At 44.7% G+C, this 16,614-nt stretch overlaps 1 protein-coding gene across 2 annotated transcripts in view; it reads right to left on the bottom strand.

Annotated features, from left to right (window-relative positions):
- Positions 1-16,614, bottom strand: part of SLIT3 (slit guidance ligand 3) — a 469,515-nt gene that overhangs the window by 212,402 nt on the left and 240,499 nt on the right. For both annotated transcript variants that reach the window (XM_085299580.1, XM_085299581.1), the window contains one exon: positions 13,943-14,014. In XM_085299580.1, the coding sequence (XP_085155706.1) occupies positions 13,943-14,014 (72 nt within the window). The remainder of the gene's footprint in view (positions 1-13,942; positions 14,015-16,614) is intronic.

The following is a 16,614-nucleotide window of genomic DNA, read 5'->3' as shown; positions in this document are numbered from 1 at the left end:
GCCACGCCGCCTCGGGCCGGCCGGCGGTGCCGGTGGTGCCGGTGGCGGCGCGAACCCCCTGCCCCGCCGCGGGCTCGCCAGCACCTCGTCCCTGTCCCTCCTGGACTCTCCGCGGCGGCGCTGAGGCAGGGAGCCGCGCGCCGAGCACCCCGGCGCCGGTCTCCATAGCAATGGGGCGGCTTTTGCCGTTTCCCTGGTTACTCCTGACCGAACCATCTGCTGCTCTGCGCCGCCGGCCCCAGAGGGGACACGGGGAAGAGCTGAGGAGGACGAGACGGCTGTGAGAGACTAGGACAGTTATCCACTATGCTGGGGTCTACGTTTTCAGAAGGTTTGCGCCTACTTTCKTATTTACTGCTGTATTTACTATTATTTTATTGGATGAGCGTTGAGCACCACATGCAAAGAAAAGTTCGGATCCCCACCAAGGCCAATAGGAAGAACAGTGCCAGCCGCTCACCTTATTAATAGGAAACCAAATCCAGATTAGGGGAGATACATTATAGAAGGGTGGAAAACCTGAAACTAAGTAGCACTCATAGAGAATGAAAATGTGGAGAAATTAAATTAGTAAAATTTTTAACGGGAGAGCCTGGGGACAGGCTAGGTGCAGGCAGCTGGAACCACCTCGCCATTACGGATGGAGGAGGAGGAAGAGGAGGAGGAAGAGGAGGAGGAGGAGGAGGACCGTCCCGCAGCTGCTGCCTCCTGCCCGACCTGCAGCAAGGCCTCTGGGCACACGCGTGCAGCCAGCGCTGCCGACGCGAACCCGCAGCCCTTGGCTCGCGCCGCCCGCTCCGCGCCGCCCGCTCCGCCGAGCCGTGGTTCAGCGGGCCGGAGGACTGCGAGAAATCGAAGCGAACGGAAGCAAGAGCGGGAGGGATCCGGCCCCGCCGCGGTGCGGGAGAGGAGCCGGAGAGGCCACCGGCCGCCCGCAGAGCTCGGGCCGCCGCCAGGAGCCGCCTGCGGGCCCGGCCCATTCCCGCCGGCGCGCGGCGAGAGGCTGCCCACGCGCAGCCTGCCGGCACGGGGCCGGAGCCCCACGGGCGCTGCCGGGGAAAACCAAAGCCCTTYTGCAGGGCTGCTTCGCAGAAAGCACGTCGATCCTGGCTCTCATCGACTGCGTATTTTTGTTATCAACAATTTACCCAACGCAGTCTTGAGCGCAACACTAGGGCTCTCCTGCCTTTAGGAGGCTTAGGCTTCTCCCAGCAAACACGAAAATCGCACGCTGAGCCGGCTACGGCCGAGCCTGCAAACGCAGCAGACCGCACCGACAAGAGAAGGCGAACACGCGCCAGGGCCAGACACCCAGAAGCCAGTTAGGAGGATGACAGGGCAAACAGGAATCTCGACATTTCATCTCTAGACATCTGTCCCCTTTAATATCACATATTACATTACATTAATTCTATTGCCTGCAGTCAAACAATTACTTGAGATGTTTTCTAATTTCTAAAACAAAAACAAAGAGTTAAAAAATACCAAAATAGGTAAATGTTGTGAATAAAGTCCCAGCAGTGTGTCAGCCTTGGTTACACACTGTTAAAACCCAGACTCCTGAGTGATGCTGGAGGTGGGAGAATCTGCTTCTGGCTTTTTTGGCTTTGGTTTCTGGCTTTGATTTTTTTACCCCCCTTTTCTGCCTCAGTAGAAGTGTTCTCGCTTACACCGATCCAGCAACAACTCTACCTTAGAGATGCTACAGTTAAATTATTCTGAAATTTTCTATTGTAGGCCACTGAACAATCAGACAATGAAAGATAYGGGTTTTCAATTACATTAAGTCAAAGAGCTACTTGGCTTAGCTACAGCTTTCTCTTCCTCATTGCCTACCTGTCTGGGCATTACCTAAGTCAAAGATCTTGTTTTTAACATGTAAATGCTCTAAAATGCCTGAGGTCCCCATGCCRGACTCCTCACTCTGACTACACATGACCCTACTTTTCCAGAGCAAGTGTATGCAACTTTTCAAGCTTACTGAAAAAAAGGACTAGACCCAAGTTACAATCTRTAACTGTACTCCTAAGGCTGCTGTCTGCCCACTGATATAAAAAACWTACGCAATATATACTATAAAAAGCATTTGAGAACTGCTTTCCAGGGGTTGCCTCATTGCACATGCAGTGTCCTGATCCTCTGGCTGTTTTAAAAGATCTGTCATTTCTTGGCATTGCATCTCATTTTGCACGTTGCAACCACGGCTGACTTGCACTCGGTGCTAGRCAAGTCTGTGGGCAGGTTCAGGTGAGATGGCGCTAAGGGCAGGAGAGAGATGTTCGCATTCACCCTGAAGCATCCAGGTACCTCACGMCATTTTTATCAAACTTCTTGCACAGCTCAAGGCAATGAACTTAAGTCCCACATCCAAATTCCCACTGAGATTACTTCTTATGGTTACAGCTCTGTCTCTGTTCTTCATTGCCCTAAATTTGCTTGTTCTCTTAGGCAATTTCAAAGAATTAACATACATGCGCTCCAGATCTTTGTATTACCTACTTAGGCTACAAAAATTGCTGATAAAACGGTGAGTTCTTGCTATGTACATCTACATATTTATTTATATTTGTACTGTGCTCACAGAAACAGTACTGTGTGCTTCCCTGGGCACTCTGTATGCTATACGTGCGCAGGGAAACAACTCTCCCGGTATTCCGGGAAGACTAGTAAAGGATGCAAATAAAAAAACACGCTACTTTGTTATTGTTATAAAGTAGGGTRCAGTCTGCAAAAAAAAACCCTTTCGACCGGAGGCTGCTCCTGGCCATCCAAGTTGACTGTAGTTAGCTCTAACTGTTGAACTTTCACCAGACAACCACCTCCAGTCCACGGATTCATTGAAGATGCGAGTGTTACCTTCTCCTGACTTTGATACGGCGAGTTGGGGGGAGTCAACCTCAGCGCTGGGCGCGTTCACAGCCTCACGCCAACAGCCCTGAGCAGGCCGACCCAACCGCRGTCCCTCAACATTAGCCTTGCCCACGGAAACAAAGCCGCTCGCTGAAACGAAGCGTTTGTCGGGAGGCTCCCTACGAGCCGAAGACCCATCCGTCTTCCCCCAGCAATTATCCAGCTTCAAGTTAATCACCCATGACACATTTTAAAAAGGTGTCACACAAATGATGCCTCTGTGAGTTGTGTCSTCTCCTGCCATCCACTCCTCTCTATACTAAATCTATATAGTCTATACTAAATTGCAAACTCCTGCTAAATCCACCTACGCTGTTAATAAAATGCCTTTATCAGTGCACAGCAAATCAAAGCCCAAAACACTTCAAGGTACCTAGAGAACACAAGGGACTAAGAAAAAACGACTGGTTTCTAAATGGAAAAGAGTTTAACATAAAAGTGAATTAAAAGAAAACCTAGAAAAGATGGTGGAGAGGGTATGAAAGAACACAAATAAATGATCTGATATATCAAACGGAAACCAAAAATAATGCTGCTGTTAGTTGTCTTGCGATTTAGTTAGGATAACAATTTTGAAAAACTTTGAAAAGTGCTATGGAGATGCACAGTAAACTGTACCATAGCTGAAAAAGCAATTTCGTTTGATTGTTTTCAAGACAGCCAAATTCATGTCATCTGTGAAATGTTTATTATCAGGACAAGGACAGCAATCCATCCTGTAGATTTATGTTTACATGCACTTTGGAACAAATGTTCCTATTTGAACATCCATATGAACTGTAAGCATCCAATATGCTTGGATCCCTACATTCAGTTTTTGTTAGTAGATCTTTAACTGTCTGAGCAATAATCTTTTACCAAATCAATGTGGCATTACTACATATCCCGAAGGAACAGGGGAGAAAACATATGTGACAGCTCTTCCAMGTATTCACGAGGGAAGGCTTTTTTCCACCTACATGAAACTGGAGGACTACTTCACTTAATTCACAGCAGCAAATGGTTTTCATCTATTTTTGGCATTTATATGATCACAGTAGTATTCAAGTCCCTCACTCTTTAATAGATTTATACACCTGCCCCGTAGATGTACAGCTGTCACTAACATATTGAGGTTTTATAAAATTTCAGGAACTGAATGTACCCCTTCCAGCTCCACTTTCCTAAGTTATATCTAAATTAAAATATGCTTCCCTAGCCTCAKGAGACAAAGTACTAACCCAAAGCATAGACCACAAGGGAATGCGTATCAAAACTGCTGAAGATCACTGTGTGCAATGGATAACTAGTGGTAACGTTACTCATGGCACACAGTACCTTTATAAAGGCAGAAGCCAAACTGTCTGTAATAATTAAGGTTTTACCAAATTGCAGTATTTCTACTTAAAAGTGAAGGTATCATCAAAAAGCCCTACCGGTACCCACATCCTCACGTAAGCCTCGCCCTTGTGTAGAATTTCAAAGCAGGCTAAGAGGTGYGGAAGCATCTCTTTCAGCTTTCCTTCTGGATCACCCACCAGTAGCTTAGTGAGATTAACTGCTGGACAGGGAATATGTTGACTCTGGATCGGAAACTTCGCAGTTTAGAAAGCCCAGTGTCAAGGGACATCGTAACCTCCAAGACAACAGGCGCTGCCAAAACAGGTCTGTTACTGGTCTGCTCCAAAGGGCTTTGTTCCAGCTTGCAGAAGGCTCTAGTAAAATAACTTTAAAATCTACGTTTATCTAAAAATGCAAGAGTTTTAGTTAGCAGAAATTTGGAGGAATTGTTCCACTCACGACTGGTAAAAACAGTCATGAAATAACTGTATCCCTAATTAGAAAAGAAAAATTTAGGTTTATTATTTGTAATATGGCTAACATGTTTAACRAATTTTTCATCTTACTACAACATTAACAGAAAATATTGCAGATGCTAGCTTATTTATAAAGTTTCTTATTTGTTCTTCAGTATTTTTCTGTGCAAGCTGCTTTTCATTTCTTAAGAAAAATAATTCATTTTAAAAGTAATAACTTCATCCTTCAAGTCATCTTAAACATTGTAATTTCTTAAATATTAACAGCTACATATCTAAACTGATCATTTGTATTCACTTTCTAGCCATTCGATAATTATTCTACAAGCCTTACAAAACTGGAGCCAATAGGAAAGTAAAGAAAAAAGCTTAGAACATTAGCTTAATTAGTAAGACTTTGACACTTTCTTGCTTGTTGGTATTTTTTTTTAAATCCTTCCTGTCATCAATCCATAAATCTATTCATAGCAGAGACAGGTGCTTCCCTTGCCAGGACTGTCATAACAGAAAGGAGATCTTGTGCAAGAAAACTGCCATTCTTGGGTAAACTTAGGTAGCAACATCGGATCAAAATAGCATACCAGGTACCTCAATCGACCCTTTTAACAAAATYTCAGGTGTCCAATTTGTAATGAAATGTCAAAGCACCTTAATAAATAAAATGGGCAGAGAAAAGCCTTGCCTCAAAGTTTTCTTTCCTGCATTCAAAGCAACAAATCTTTTGTATGTACGTGAAGAAGACACCTGCACAGCCTTGCCAGGACAGGAGACTTCTCCCATCCTTCTCCGTCACGCTACCGAGRCTGCCTGCTCATCTGACTCGGTGACCAGAGCTTGCTGCTTAACCCCTCCATGCCCGAGCGGTCACCCTGCCTTCTGCTTTCCAGCTGCTGCACAAGCGCGAGAGCYGCATCTCGGAAAGGCGGCGTGTGCCCAAGGCAGAGCTTAAAGATGAGAAGAGAGCAGAATAGAATAAGGAAAAAAAACAAACCCAAAGAACTAAATCCCAAAACACGCCTTATCTGCTGAGCTTAAGTATATAAATTACATAGAAAATAAAGGAGGAACAAGGGTAAATTCATGTATGCAGCTACCAAGGGGTCATGAAAGAAAGTAGATGAGAGAAGAATTCAACGTCGCTGCTAAAGCTAACTTTCATACAGAAAGATCCATTTCCCACTGCACAGAGTGACGAGAAGTTTTAACTTGTTTTAGAAAAAGGAAGGTTTTGCTGCTCTGAGAAGCAGTCTGGTTATGGGGAGTTGTATGTCCGACACCTGAAGCGTGGCAAGAACTGCTTATAGAAATCTCAATGCAAACCACTTGCATTAAGAAATCTTGTGTGCTATGTCGCAGTTTTATATAAGCCTATTACTTTATCAGTTTAAACGAGTTAAATTGTGATTTTCTCTTTTTCTTTCTTTTTTGAAAAAAAAAGAATCCAGTATTATCATATCATGACTGCTTTATGGCTAGCTTTGACCGACAGGATATTGAGGCAGAATTACATAGTGAAATACTCTTGATCATTCTTGAAAGCTTCATGTCCTTTCAAAAGGACAACAAATCCTACTCTCTTTAGTAAAACAAGAGAAATGGAAAAAAATTCTAGAGTGAAAAAATAGCACATTGTACAAAGTGCGTATGCATTATTGTTACAGTGTTACTGCACTGTTGTTCAATGATTTGGAAAAAAAAAACTTCAAAAAGAGCCTTAAAATAATTAGGGAAGACRGAAACAGAGGTTACTTCCACATGAAGACAGAATTCTCTCATTTGTTTCTTTGACATTTATGGGTCTACCAAAGGGTAAGCAAATGCAAAATCAGATCCCGCAGGCTTTTGGTTTAAAAGAAAAAGAAAATGGAGAAGAAAATGATATTCTGTAGCTGAAAGGAGCTGTACAAAGGAGACCATCATCTACGAGCCCTTTCCCATGCTAGCTAGCTTGCATTCTCCCTGCGTCAGCTGGTCGAAGGGAGAAGGATTTTTATCCTTGTCTCCCTCAAAGCTATTTTACCAAACCTAGCATCAGATTTACACCCTGACACTCTACTGTACCCTGCCTCTGTTCATCGCATAACTGATATCTGAGTGCCAGAACGGCCTTGGTGCTTCCCTTAGAGCAAGGTGCGTATTTGGARGGAAACATTAAAGGTGCAAGCACAAGCATTACTCTTCAAAACAAAACGAAACAAGACTCTCCACGCAATCCTTTTAATACCCACGCATGATTTTCATGACCCAAGTTTCTACTGAGTATATTTTCAAATAATGCAGCAAACCAGCTGTTTAAAAGGACTGGATAAGTTTCCTTRCTGCATAAACCCAGCTCTGCCCTGTGTTTTTTCTATGGGGAAAAAAACCATTCAGGATGTAGTTTTAACTTTGTCCAACTGGAAGCGGAGAAGGTCGACTCTGCCCTGCCGGTGGACGGTATTTACGGCCCCCGTGCGTCCGTGGGTCRGCACTAAAATGGCATTGCTGGGGCCGCCGCGGCTCGCGCGTGCGCACCGCGACCCCTCCACAGCTCCACGCAAAAGGTTTCCATTAAACGTAATGGGGCAAATGACAAAATCAATAAGCCAGGAATGGCGGGGCTATCATAAAAATGAGGTGAACGCAGAGTTCACCAGGGTTATGAAGCTATTTAGAAATATAATTAAAAGCAGTACTTTTTTTTCTTTTTTTCTTTTTTCATTTTTTTTGAATGAAAGCTCCTTTGATAATCACGTACAGCACAAAGACAGGATAAATTATCCAAAGATAAACTGTAGGCAAAGGTTAGCCTAAAAAAAAAAATGTATAAAATAAAGAAAATTTGATTTTCATTCTATTTCCACTGATGTCACACTCCGTTTTAATCCAGTTTTATATCAAGAGGCCAGTAAGGACACCACAGAGGCTGCTTCTCGGGAGCAGGCTTCCATCCTAACGCCTCTCGCCAGGCCGGAAAGGGGGAAGGCCAGGGCTCGCCTCGCCGCGCCTCGCGGTAGGGGAAGGGTGCGCGCAGCGCGCGCGGAGCGGAGCGCCGCACCGCCAGCAGCAGCAGCGGCCCCTGCGACTCGCTGCTTCTTTCCCGTCACCAGCAYTTCTGCCCATATCTTTAGGATTTTGCCATACGAACAAGGCAAACGCGGCCTTCAAATGATGTTTGATACGTATACATTTTGCGAGAAGAAAAAAAAATGATATTCGTGCTTGCCTTAAGCTTGCACAAAACATGAAAAAATTCATGGTTTGACCAAAAATGTGATAYTCAAAACTGTATATATGGCAGCGGATACACTAAATAAGAAATCTGGTAAATCAAAATTTGGGATAGCCTCACCATGGAGCTATTCAACTCTGATTTTTATCAAAATATTGAATGTTTTGAAAATATTAAACGCCACCAACACATATATCCTACACTAGTAAACACTTAGCTTACGTACTTCTATGCCCTGGCTGAGCACACTTGGAGATATTTCACCTCTTATTTGCCTGACATTTTACTCAGGGGAAGGGACCCAAGACTGGAAATTTGTTTTCCAGGGACAACAGCTTGGCTGCTGGGAGAGATCCCYGCGCTCGCCGCCCTGCGCGGGAGGCGACCGCCACTCTCCGTAACGCACATTTTTCGTTAAAATAAAAAATTCAGYGGAGCGTTTTCAACGCAAAAGCAGTGCAAGGTCCACCAGAACGTTGCTCCTCAGAAGACGAACCGAAACCTCCTTGCGACGCGCGAACGCGTTCACAAAATCAACGTCGGCGGCAGCGGCGGCGGCCGTCGCCGACCGCAGGAGCGCGCGGCGGGAACACGCTGAGCGCCGGCGCGACCTCGGGGACAAGCAGGAGGAAAACTATTGGCAACTCTTTCAGGCTTAAGAAAAGCAACCTCTTCAGTGCCTGACGCAGCCAAGGGGCTAGTCTCTATYCTGAAAATAGGAAACCCCAGCTGACATCAAAGCAACCTGCAATCTCTCCCGTAATACAAATTTATGCTTTCCAAAATTCTCATATATTGATATTTAAAATATGCTGTGCCTTCGATGCACATCTTCAAATACAGACATTTATTGTTCAGCCTATTGAAAGACAGATAAGCAGATACACAAGCCAACACGCAAAAATCAACTCTCTTCCAGCTATTTCATTGTTTTCATTTGAGTCCAACCACAGACTATAGCAGACTCGTTCCAGATTTTGCAGCAAACAAGTGGAAAATCAGGTCAGCTTATTCTCTCTCTCCTTTTGTTTTACTTTATTGAGAACTGCAATAGCAACTCTGAAAACTACATAGAAACGTCATGAAATTAAGGCCAAGAATTTCAAAGTGATCAAGGTAGTAATTTCCCTTGAGAATCCGGACTAAAGTAGTTACGTTTTCCAGTGCAACATTTCACTGGGATATGCTGCATATTTATGTGCAGCAAATAACTCTCAATCACTTGCTTGTTTCCTATTGGCAAAATGGCTACACACAAATCAATCATYTCCTTGGGTTTATTCATTATTTTAATTAATTGGACAAGTATGCTTTATTATTTTTATTCTGTCACTGATTGGCATGTATTACAAAATACAATCTGCAGTGTTGGGCTGTGAGAGTAGAAGAAAATGACATCGTAGGAACACTTGCAAAATACTTTTCCAAGTGAAGAGCAAATTCAGCTCTTTCCAAAACTCGAATGTGCAATCTGGATGTTTAATTTTTGTAAAAATCACAGGGATCAATGCTAATAGTAGACACAGAGAGAAGAAGTAGGAGCACTCTCCAAGAAGAACTGTGTAACAAATAAGAAACTGAAACCACTAGTCATCRAAATATTTTATAGTACTTGTAAAGCTCTCATTTTTGACATTGTATAGGCAATGTAACTACTAGGAAAACAAATGTGTGCAGACTAATGGAAGTGGTAAACGTTAGATATGTGCTGACATATTTCTGCCTTTTTCTTTTTCTTTTTCTTTTTCTTTTTAATTCTAAATGCTTAATCTCTTCCCCCAAAGGAACCTTTAGGGCTGTGAGGCAGGAGATTACCCACAATTTCCCAAGTGGCCCCTGGAAGCAAGTAAAACAGCTTGCAGGTCCGGTAATATGAAGTATTATCTTCTATGCAGCTGTGAAATGTTTAGACRCAAGCACATCGAGCCCGTATTCTCATGCCAGACGAACTGTTAACTTGGGTTTTTCTGTATCCCAAGGCTACAGAATTCTGTCGTCCGGGAAGGGCACAGAAGGGAGAAACGCCGAAAGCCCGGCAAGCGCAGGCGCGTGCTAGTGAATCGAGAACGGGAAAACGGCAGCAATTCTTCACCAAAAAAAGACTTACTTGGGGCCAGATTCCTGCAAGAAACATTTCCTGTTCTCCGGGTAGTACGTACCGGCGACTGATCGCAGGTCTTGAACGCTCTGCAAGAGSGGGGAGCAGCGACCGCGCGCCTGCGCCCCCTTCACCTTCCGGGGGTCTGTTTGCTCTGAACACCGATGCACCTGCGCTACTCGTAACTGATAGGAGTAGTAACTGATCTTATTAATCTTTCTGAAAGCAATGTAATTATTTCTATATTTTAATTATAAACCTGCTARTCTATTCTTTCTGTAGGCAGAATCTTCCTTTGCATTTTACGGCCAAGCAGCAGAAAACGCTACGTATGAAAATAATCCCTATRAATAGATTTCCCGCACTTGGCGGTTTTAAAACCGCAGTTCTCCAGCCTCTGCTCTGGCTTTGTCTCACACAAAGATTTTGGTCTCCCTCACAATTTAAAGCTCTTATTTAGCGCAATCCTTACATATCCCATTTTCCTGGGCCCACTGCTCTGCTAAGAAGATGAGAAAAGGTGACAAGTTTTTACCATTTAAAAARAAAGGCCGGGTGGACAAAGAAAACTCCATAAAACACTACTTTCCGTAACACTTCCCTTTTTCTGTCAAATCCTCTTAAACTTTTATTTTTTCCCACGGCTACAGCGATGCTGGTACCAAGCCAGCTTTGTAGCTGTGGTGCTAGCGGGACGCAGCTGAGGACCCCCTCACTCCTCCGCGCAGACCGCCGGCCCCCTTGCCGTACAGTCAGAAACCCTTCTCTGCTGTGCAGCGCGCCCACAGCCGCTGCCCGCCCAGCCGCAGGCGGCCGGCCCGCGCTGYCTGCTGCTACTGCCGCGCCGGGCGCCGGGGTTCGTGCGAGCAGCCCCCGCTCCTCCGCGTACGATGCGCAACGCCGTCCCGACGCCGCGTGTTTCGCTGTCCGCAGCCGAACGTGCCCCGGCTCAGGCCACCGCTTTACTTTTCCGCGTTTTTCCCCGAGGGACACCTTCCAAGCTGCCGTTAGAGACGGCRTTAGTCTGGAGGCTTCGATGCAGGCTAGCAATCGCTGCGTCCCTATTATAATATCTACTGAGGTACTGTTTTTTCCATGACATTTGGACACTTTATTTAGAAGCCAAAAGGATTTAAGGCCATGTTAAATGTCAAGCCATAAAAGCAGAGACAATTCAATGCCAGTCTTCTCCTATATGAATTTTCAAGACAAACTTGAAAGAAGTGGTCAGCAGGAGAATATATAACTTGGTTTCTTTTGTCTCTAAGATCACTTAAAAACTGCTGTAAAAGGTAGAACAATACTGGGAGAATACAATAAATCTGCAAAGTGATARCCATAAAAACAGTCAACCTTGCTGCTATCACATTAGCGCAGAGATGTCGAAGCATCACCGGGAGATCGGCAGTGTTCAGACAGCTGAGTGGCACCCAAAGACTCATTCACTCCAGTGAGGTGCTCCAACTCTCGTGCTCCTTGGCCTGGCCAATTCCGTGACACAGAAGAGGGCATTTTGGCTGCTAAACCAAGCCTACGAATGGGAGTTGGCATGCTTAAGCTTCCTGCTTAAGGCTTGAAATATAAACTTTGCTCAACTCGCATCACACCCTTACAGTTATCGCTGCAGAGATTTTAATAATTTCCCAGCAGCAAGCTGGCTCAGGATTTACTCCCGCTTTTCTCAGCAACTCCCAGGCCACAAGCCTGGGTCTGGAAATAGCAGTCACTCTCACTAATGAACCACAGTCACCCTCCGTAACAAATACCACTGGATGCACAATTCAAACCCTGCTTATCAAGAGCAACTGACTACAGATCACAGTGAGAAGTCTACTTCTCCAGCTTTCTGAGCTGTCTTCTGCTACCTATCCAAACAACGACAGTGAGGGCTCCCATCAGCACTTCTGTTCACTGGCCTAACAAGCCCTGTGTTCCTGCTGAGCAGGAGGTTGGACGAGATGACCTCTGGAGCCCACTTCCAATTTGAATTGCTTTCTGATCCAGTGATAACACCAGTATTCGTGAAAAATGGCTATTCTGGAAARCTAACACCACCTAGTATCCCTTTAGATTATACAGTGTAAGTAAAGTTCATGTTAGCATGACAACAGTGCCACACTTTTCTCTAAACCTACAAACTCCTTCCCACAGCACCTCCATGTTTTCCAAGTGTCTTTCCTCTTTTTTCTCCTGCGTCTTCAAAACTAGACCTGTTCACGTGGGTCGTCCGATATACCTCTACTTAAGAGGAACATTAAAGTCAAAGCTTAAATGAGTTTGTCTTCCTGGAGCTATGCTTTCTCAGGTTGACCTTCAGAAACAAGCTTTCACACCAAAAAGCTAAAGCTACTGTTAAATATACAAGGACAGAGCAAACCATTGAAGAAGCACAAGCTTAGTGACCTGGAGGACTCCAGAAACAGCCGTGTAGGTTACGGCATGTGTGAAAGGCTTCAGGTTCTCCCCACCCTAAAGTTTCATCAGGAAGCTTGCACTGGACTCGGAGAGGGTAGAGAGAGTGCTTGGAGTGACAAAAGCAAAAAGCAGCTCACTGGCGCCTCTGTTACCAGTTTGGGGGAGGGAAAGCCCTGCTTTCCTCTTCTCTAGTGTCGTCTCCCTTGATGTGACGTTCCCTGCAATATAACATTACGAGAAAAAGCACAAGGATTGTGCTTTGCCTTTGGATGCAAATGTGGTCGCTCTCTGCCTCACTTTGACCGCCCTTAACAGTTTCCATGCTGCCTACAGAACTATAGGCCTATACACTTAAGCGGTTTTCCATCAGGCAACCAAATGAAATGGAGCACAGTTATGCAAGATCGCTCATCAAAAATGATTTGTCTGAGATCCCCTTCCATCGATTTTTCTWCTAAAGAAACTACAAAAGTCCAAACTGTTAACCCAGTGCTTATGCTATTTAACACAGTAGGGTCTCAGGTGATAGCTGGGCTAGCCATGGCATAACACAGTGCTAATACTAATAGCTTTAAAGTGGCTCACCGTATGCTTACTCACACAGTATGTGCCTCTGTGAGTGAACACTCACAGTTTAAAAACAAATAAAAAGACCTATCTTGCTTCCCGCTCTGAGGGGGGCTGAGAGGCTTCTCAGGGAATTCAGACTCTCACCCAGCTTGCTGGATGTCGCTTCCTTTCTCTACACACTTTGTGTTGACTCTRCTGATGCCAATGGGGTGTGTGCTTGTGGGCATGTGCTTTCAAATGCACTTTTGGTACACAACATATGAGCAGCTTCTAACCGCTCTAGGAACACAGAACAGAAAGTCTGTGTAAACACGTATTGTAAACTGTCTTAGAAAAAGGCAGTGGCCAGGCTGAGAGACTAGCTTCATTAGCACAAACAGCAAAACCCCGCTTCTTTCTCTTCAATGGCTTTTTTAGATTACTTAAATGTTCAAGACAGACTGTCAAAGCAGGCACAGTTAGTTTCTCATGCTTGCTAGGATCAAGTATCTTTWCATCTTCTCAAATTTATGCTCAACTAGTATGTCTGTGTGCCATGTTTTGACACGCTTACTTCCCACCCACATTGGTAAGACAGAAAATTTCAGCTAAGCAAAATCATTCAATTTCAGATAACTCCACCAGATCTCCTCTTAGGCATGTATTGCTTCAAGATATAGACTATGACGTGACTGGCTTTTGCAGGGTAAGGCTGCAGGGAGAAGTAAATTCTCTACATACACGTCTGTCTTTGCTTAAAAATTCCTAAGTGTGTTGGACCAAGTGGATCAAAGCAGCGTGTGAGGTCCTTGCCAATAACCTGCCTCACTCAGCAGAGTCCACAGCTGCCCTTGGTGTTGCACAGAGGTGGACACGTGGTGGCCAGATAACTAACTAGTAACAGCCAGGTGTAAGCTAGGGAGAAGCTTCTTCACCAAAAATGTTAACAAAGTTTTTACTTACAAGTTCTTCACATCGATGATTCCTCGAAAGGCCTTCCTAGGGATTCCTTTTATCTGGTTTTCACTTAGGTCTCTGAATAAGGGAAGAGAAAGAAGACAAGTATTACTAACAAGAACACATTTCTCAAATCTCCAGGAGATAATGGAATGTGACATGCTTGGCCAAGTAGATGTTTCTCAGTGTATTGCCCCTTGGTATCCTTTACCACCTCAAGAAGAATGCGGCATGAGCTGAAAGGGCTCTCCACCCAAAACCACCAGAATTGGCAATGCAAATGCCAGAACTTCCACAAAATGGAGGCTAGAGCCACTTAAAYGCAGTCACAACACTAGCGCATTGCGTGATTCCCTGTCAGTGTACCCACGGCTAAACCCTATGCCATGAAACCGCAACCCAGTTCTCTATGGGTAAAGTTTTCTCACCAATCTCTAGTTAATTTACCACCTGTAAAAACATAAATTGTAAAAACATTGTGCTACCTATGTTCAGATTATAGCTGCTTGTTTGAAATAAACATTCAGGAAAAACATGACAATCATTCCCTTAATTATTTTGCAAACTTAGGACAATGAATAATTTTATTTGCTGCATTAGAAAAGTACTGCATTGTGCATCAGSGATAACTACAGCATTTCTAACCCTGGTTAGAAAAAAAGAGAAAAGGCAATTCAAGATGTCTTTGTACTTTAAGTGCTACCAAACGTTTCCAGCTAACTCATTTCATCTGAGTTACAAGTGCATGTATAGCAATGAGCACTCTAGGTTACAGTTCTGTTACACAACCCTACCTTCAGTCGCTTTTTACTTTGTTGTACTGTAACAAAATTTTCCAGTTTTGCAACCTCTATGAGCTAAAACAGGGYGGCGGTGGGAGGAGAAAGGGAATAAAATAGAAAAAAAAATCAGAAAGTTGGGCTATTTTGCTGCTAAGGAAAAGCAGCACCCTCAGTACTGTCTCAGTGGGGGTGCCCGGGCAGCAAGGAAAAGAGGGAGCAATTTCAGTTCAGTCCAGGGTGCAAAGCAGGGGGATGAGATGAGCGCAGGAAGATAAAAGAAAAGTCAAAGACAGGGAGAGAAAAATGGGAGAAACAAGCAAGGAAGGGAGCCGCAGGGCTGGACGAGCAAAGGGGCAAAGGCAGGCGAGAGCGAGGGCCGGGATGTTACCGAGCGCAGCCATTCACGCGACCAGGGCGCTTTGCTAGCCRAGCCCGGCGCTTTGCCTGGTTTTCAGGAGGAAAGCCTGGCTTTCTAATGCTGATTAAGACTAAAAGSCACTCATCTGTACTGTAAGTACGTTCTGTGTTGCAAAGAGCCTCCTTTCTATTCGCCACCAAATTGGCTTTATGGAAAGAGGGGCCAGGAATCACAGCCTGCCACAAAAGCCCACATTGACATTTCAGGTCAAGCCGTGTCACACGGGGCTTTCTGCTGTTTTCCATCAGGCAGAGAGAAAAAAAGGGGACTATGTCCTTGTCATGAGCCTAATTCAATTTATACCAGTCATGCAGTCTACACCAAATTCTCAAAGTAGCCACAATTGTTCATTCAGACCATCACAAACAAAAATGTGCTGCTGGGTACAAGTCTCTTTTTCAAGCTAGATTAAAATTCTTTGCAACCTTCACAATTTGTTTAACGCTGATCCGCTCCGTGACCCTTCCTTCACCTCCCCTTTCTTTTGCCAGCAACAAAATATTAGTCCTTTAAAGACAGACCTTCTACCAGACAAATGATCAGGCAGCCCGAGCAGAGAAGAGCAGAAAGGAAAGCGCTTTGCAGACCCACAAGAAGGAAATCTGATGCTGGAGACCGATTTCAGGACGAGGAGGAGAAACTCTGGCATGACAGCRAGGCATAGCAGAGCTATAGCCAATGATAAAAGTGCAACAAAATGGCTTAAGAAAGCAAAAAATCAGCAAGATCTGAAAGCCCAAGATACACTGGTGTGAACCAAAAGGGCTTGAATAAAGTCAAATTGTGAGCTCTGATAAAATACACACCAAGCCCTCAAGTCATATTTGTCCAACGGTTTATCATGCAGTGCTTCAAACCACCTTTAAAAATAAATTCAAGTTTCACGCATTTTTTCTGATACTGGTTATGGTCTAAAAGGGCTAATTTACATCACTGCTTTCTGCTTGTCTTTACACTTGGATCACTGTCAGGCAAAAAGAGGAGATTGTAGGAAATCCACCCGTTTTCTACAACACTCTGCTTGTAAATTGAATGAACGTTGCTGCCCAGGTGGGCACTCTGCCCTCGCTAACGCCACTGCCTCCATACCTCTGGGAGCACGTACTGATTTCATAAGTATCTCTGGCGATCTGCAGAACCGACGGCCGGCACGGGGCGAGCGATGCCGCGGGGAGGACGGCGCAAACCTCYGTACTTTGTTTTCGTAATTGCCTTTTCTCATGGGTAAGCAGTTAGTAACAGCATTCACCTCTCCTTCACTGCGAAGTGCCAAACTCTTGGCAAGGTAACTTCTCATTAGAAAGCAAACTGCAGCCAGGCTCATCCCATGCTCTCCTAAAATCCCTCCGAGGGAGCAGAAGTCTGCAACTAGCTGTTTGTCCACATGGCTCATCTTAAAGTTTCAGCTTTTCATTACCCACTTCTGTTTGTTTCACAGCAGATGTAATGGGAAGCTCTCRTAAAGAGCATGTAAAATA

Source organism: Rhea americana, unplaced genomic scaffold (genome assembly GCF_003343005.1).
Source record: "Rhea americana isolate MKP2758 unplaced genomic scaffold, rheAme1 scaffold_150, whole genome shotgun sequence".
NCBI lineage: Eukaryota > Metazoa > Chordata > Aves > Rheiformes > Rheidae > Rhea > Rhea americana.
This window is presented reverse-complemented; position numbering and strand designations above follow the sequence as displayed.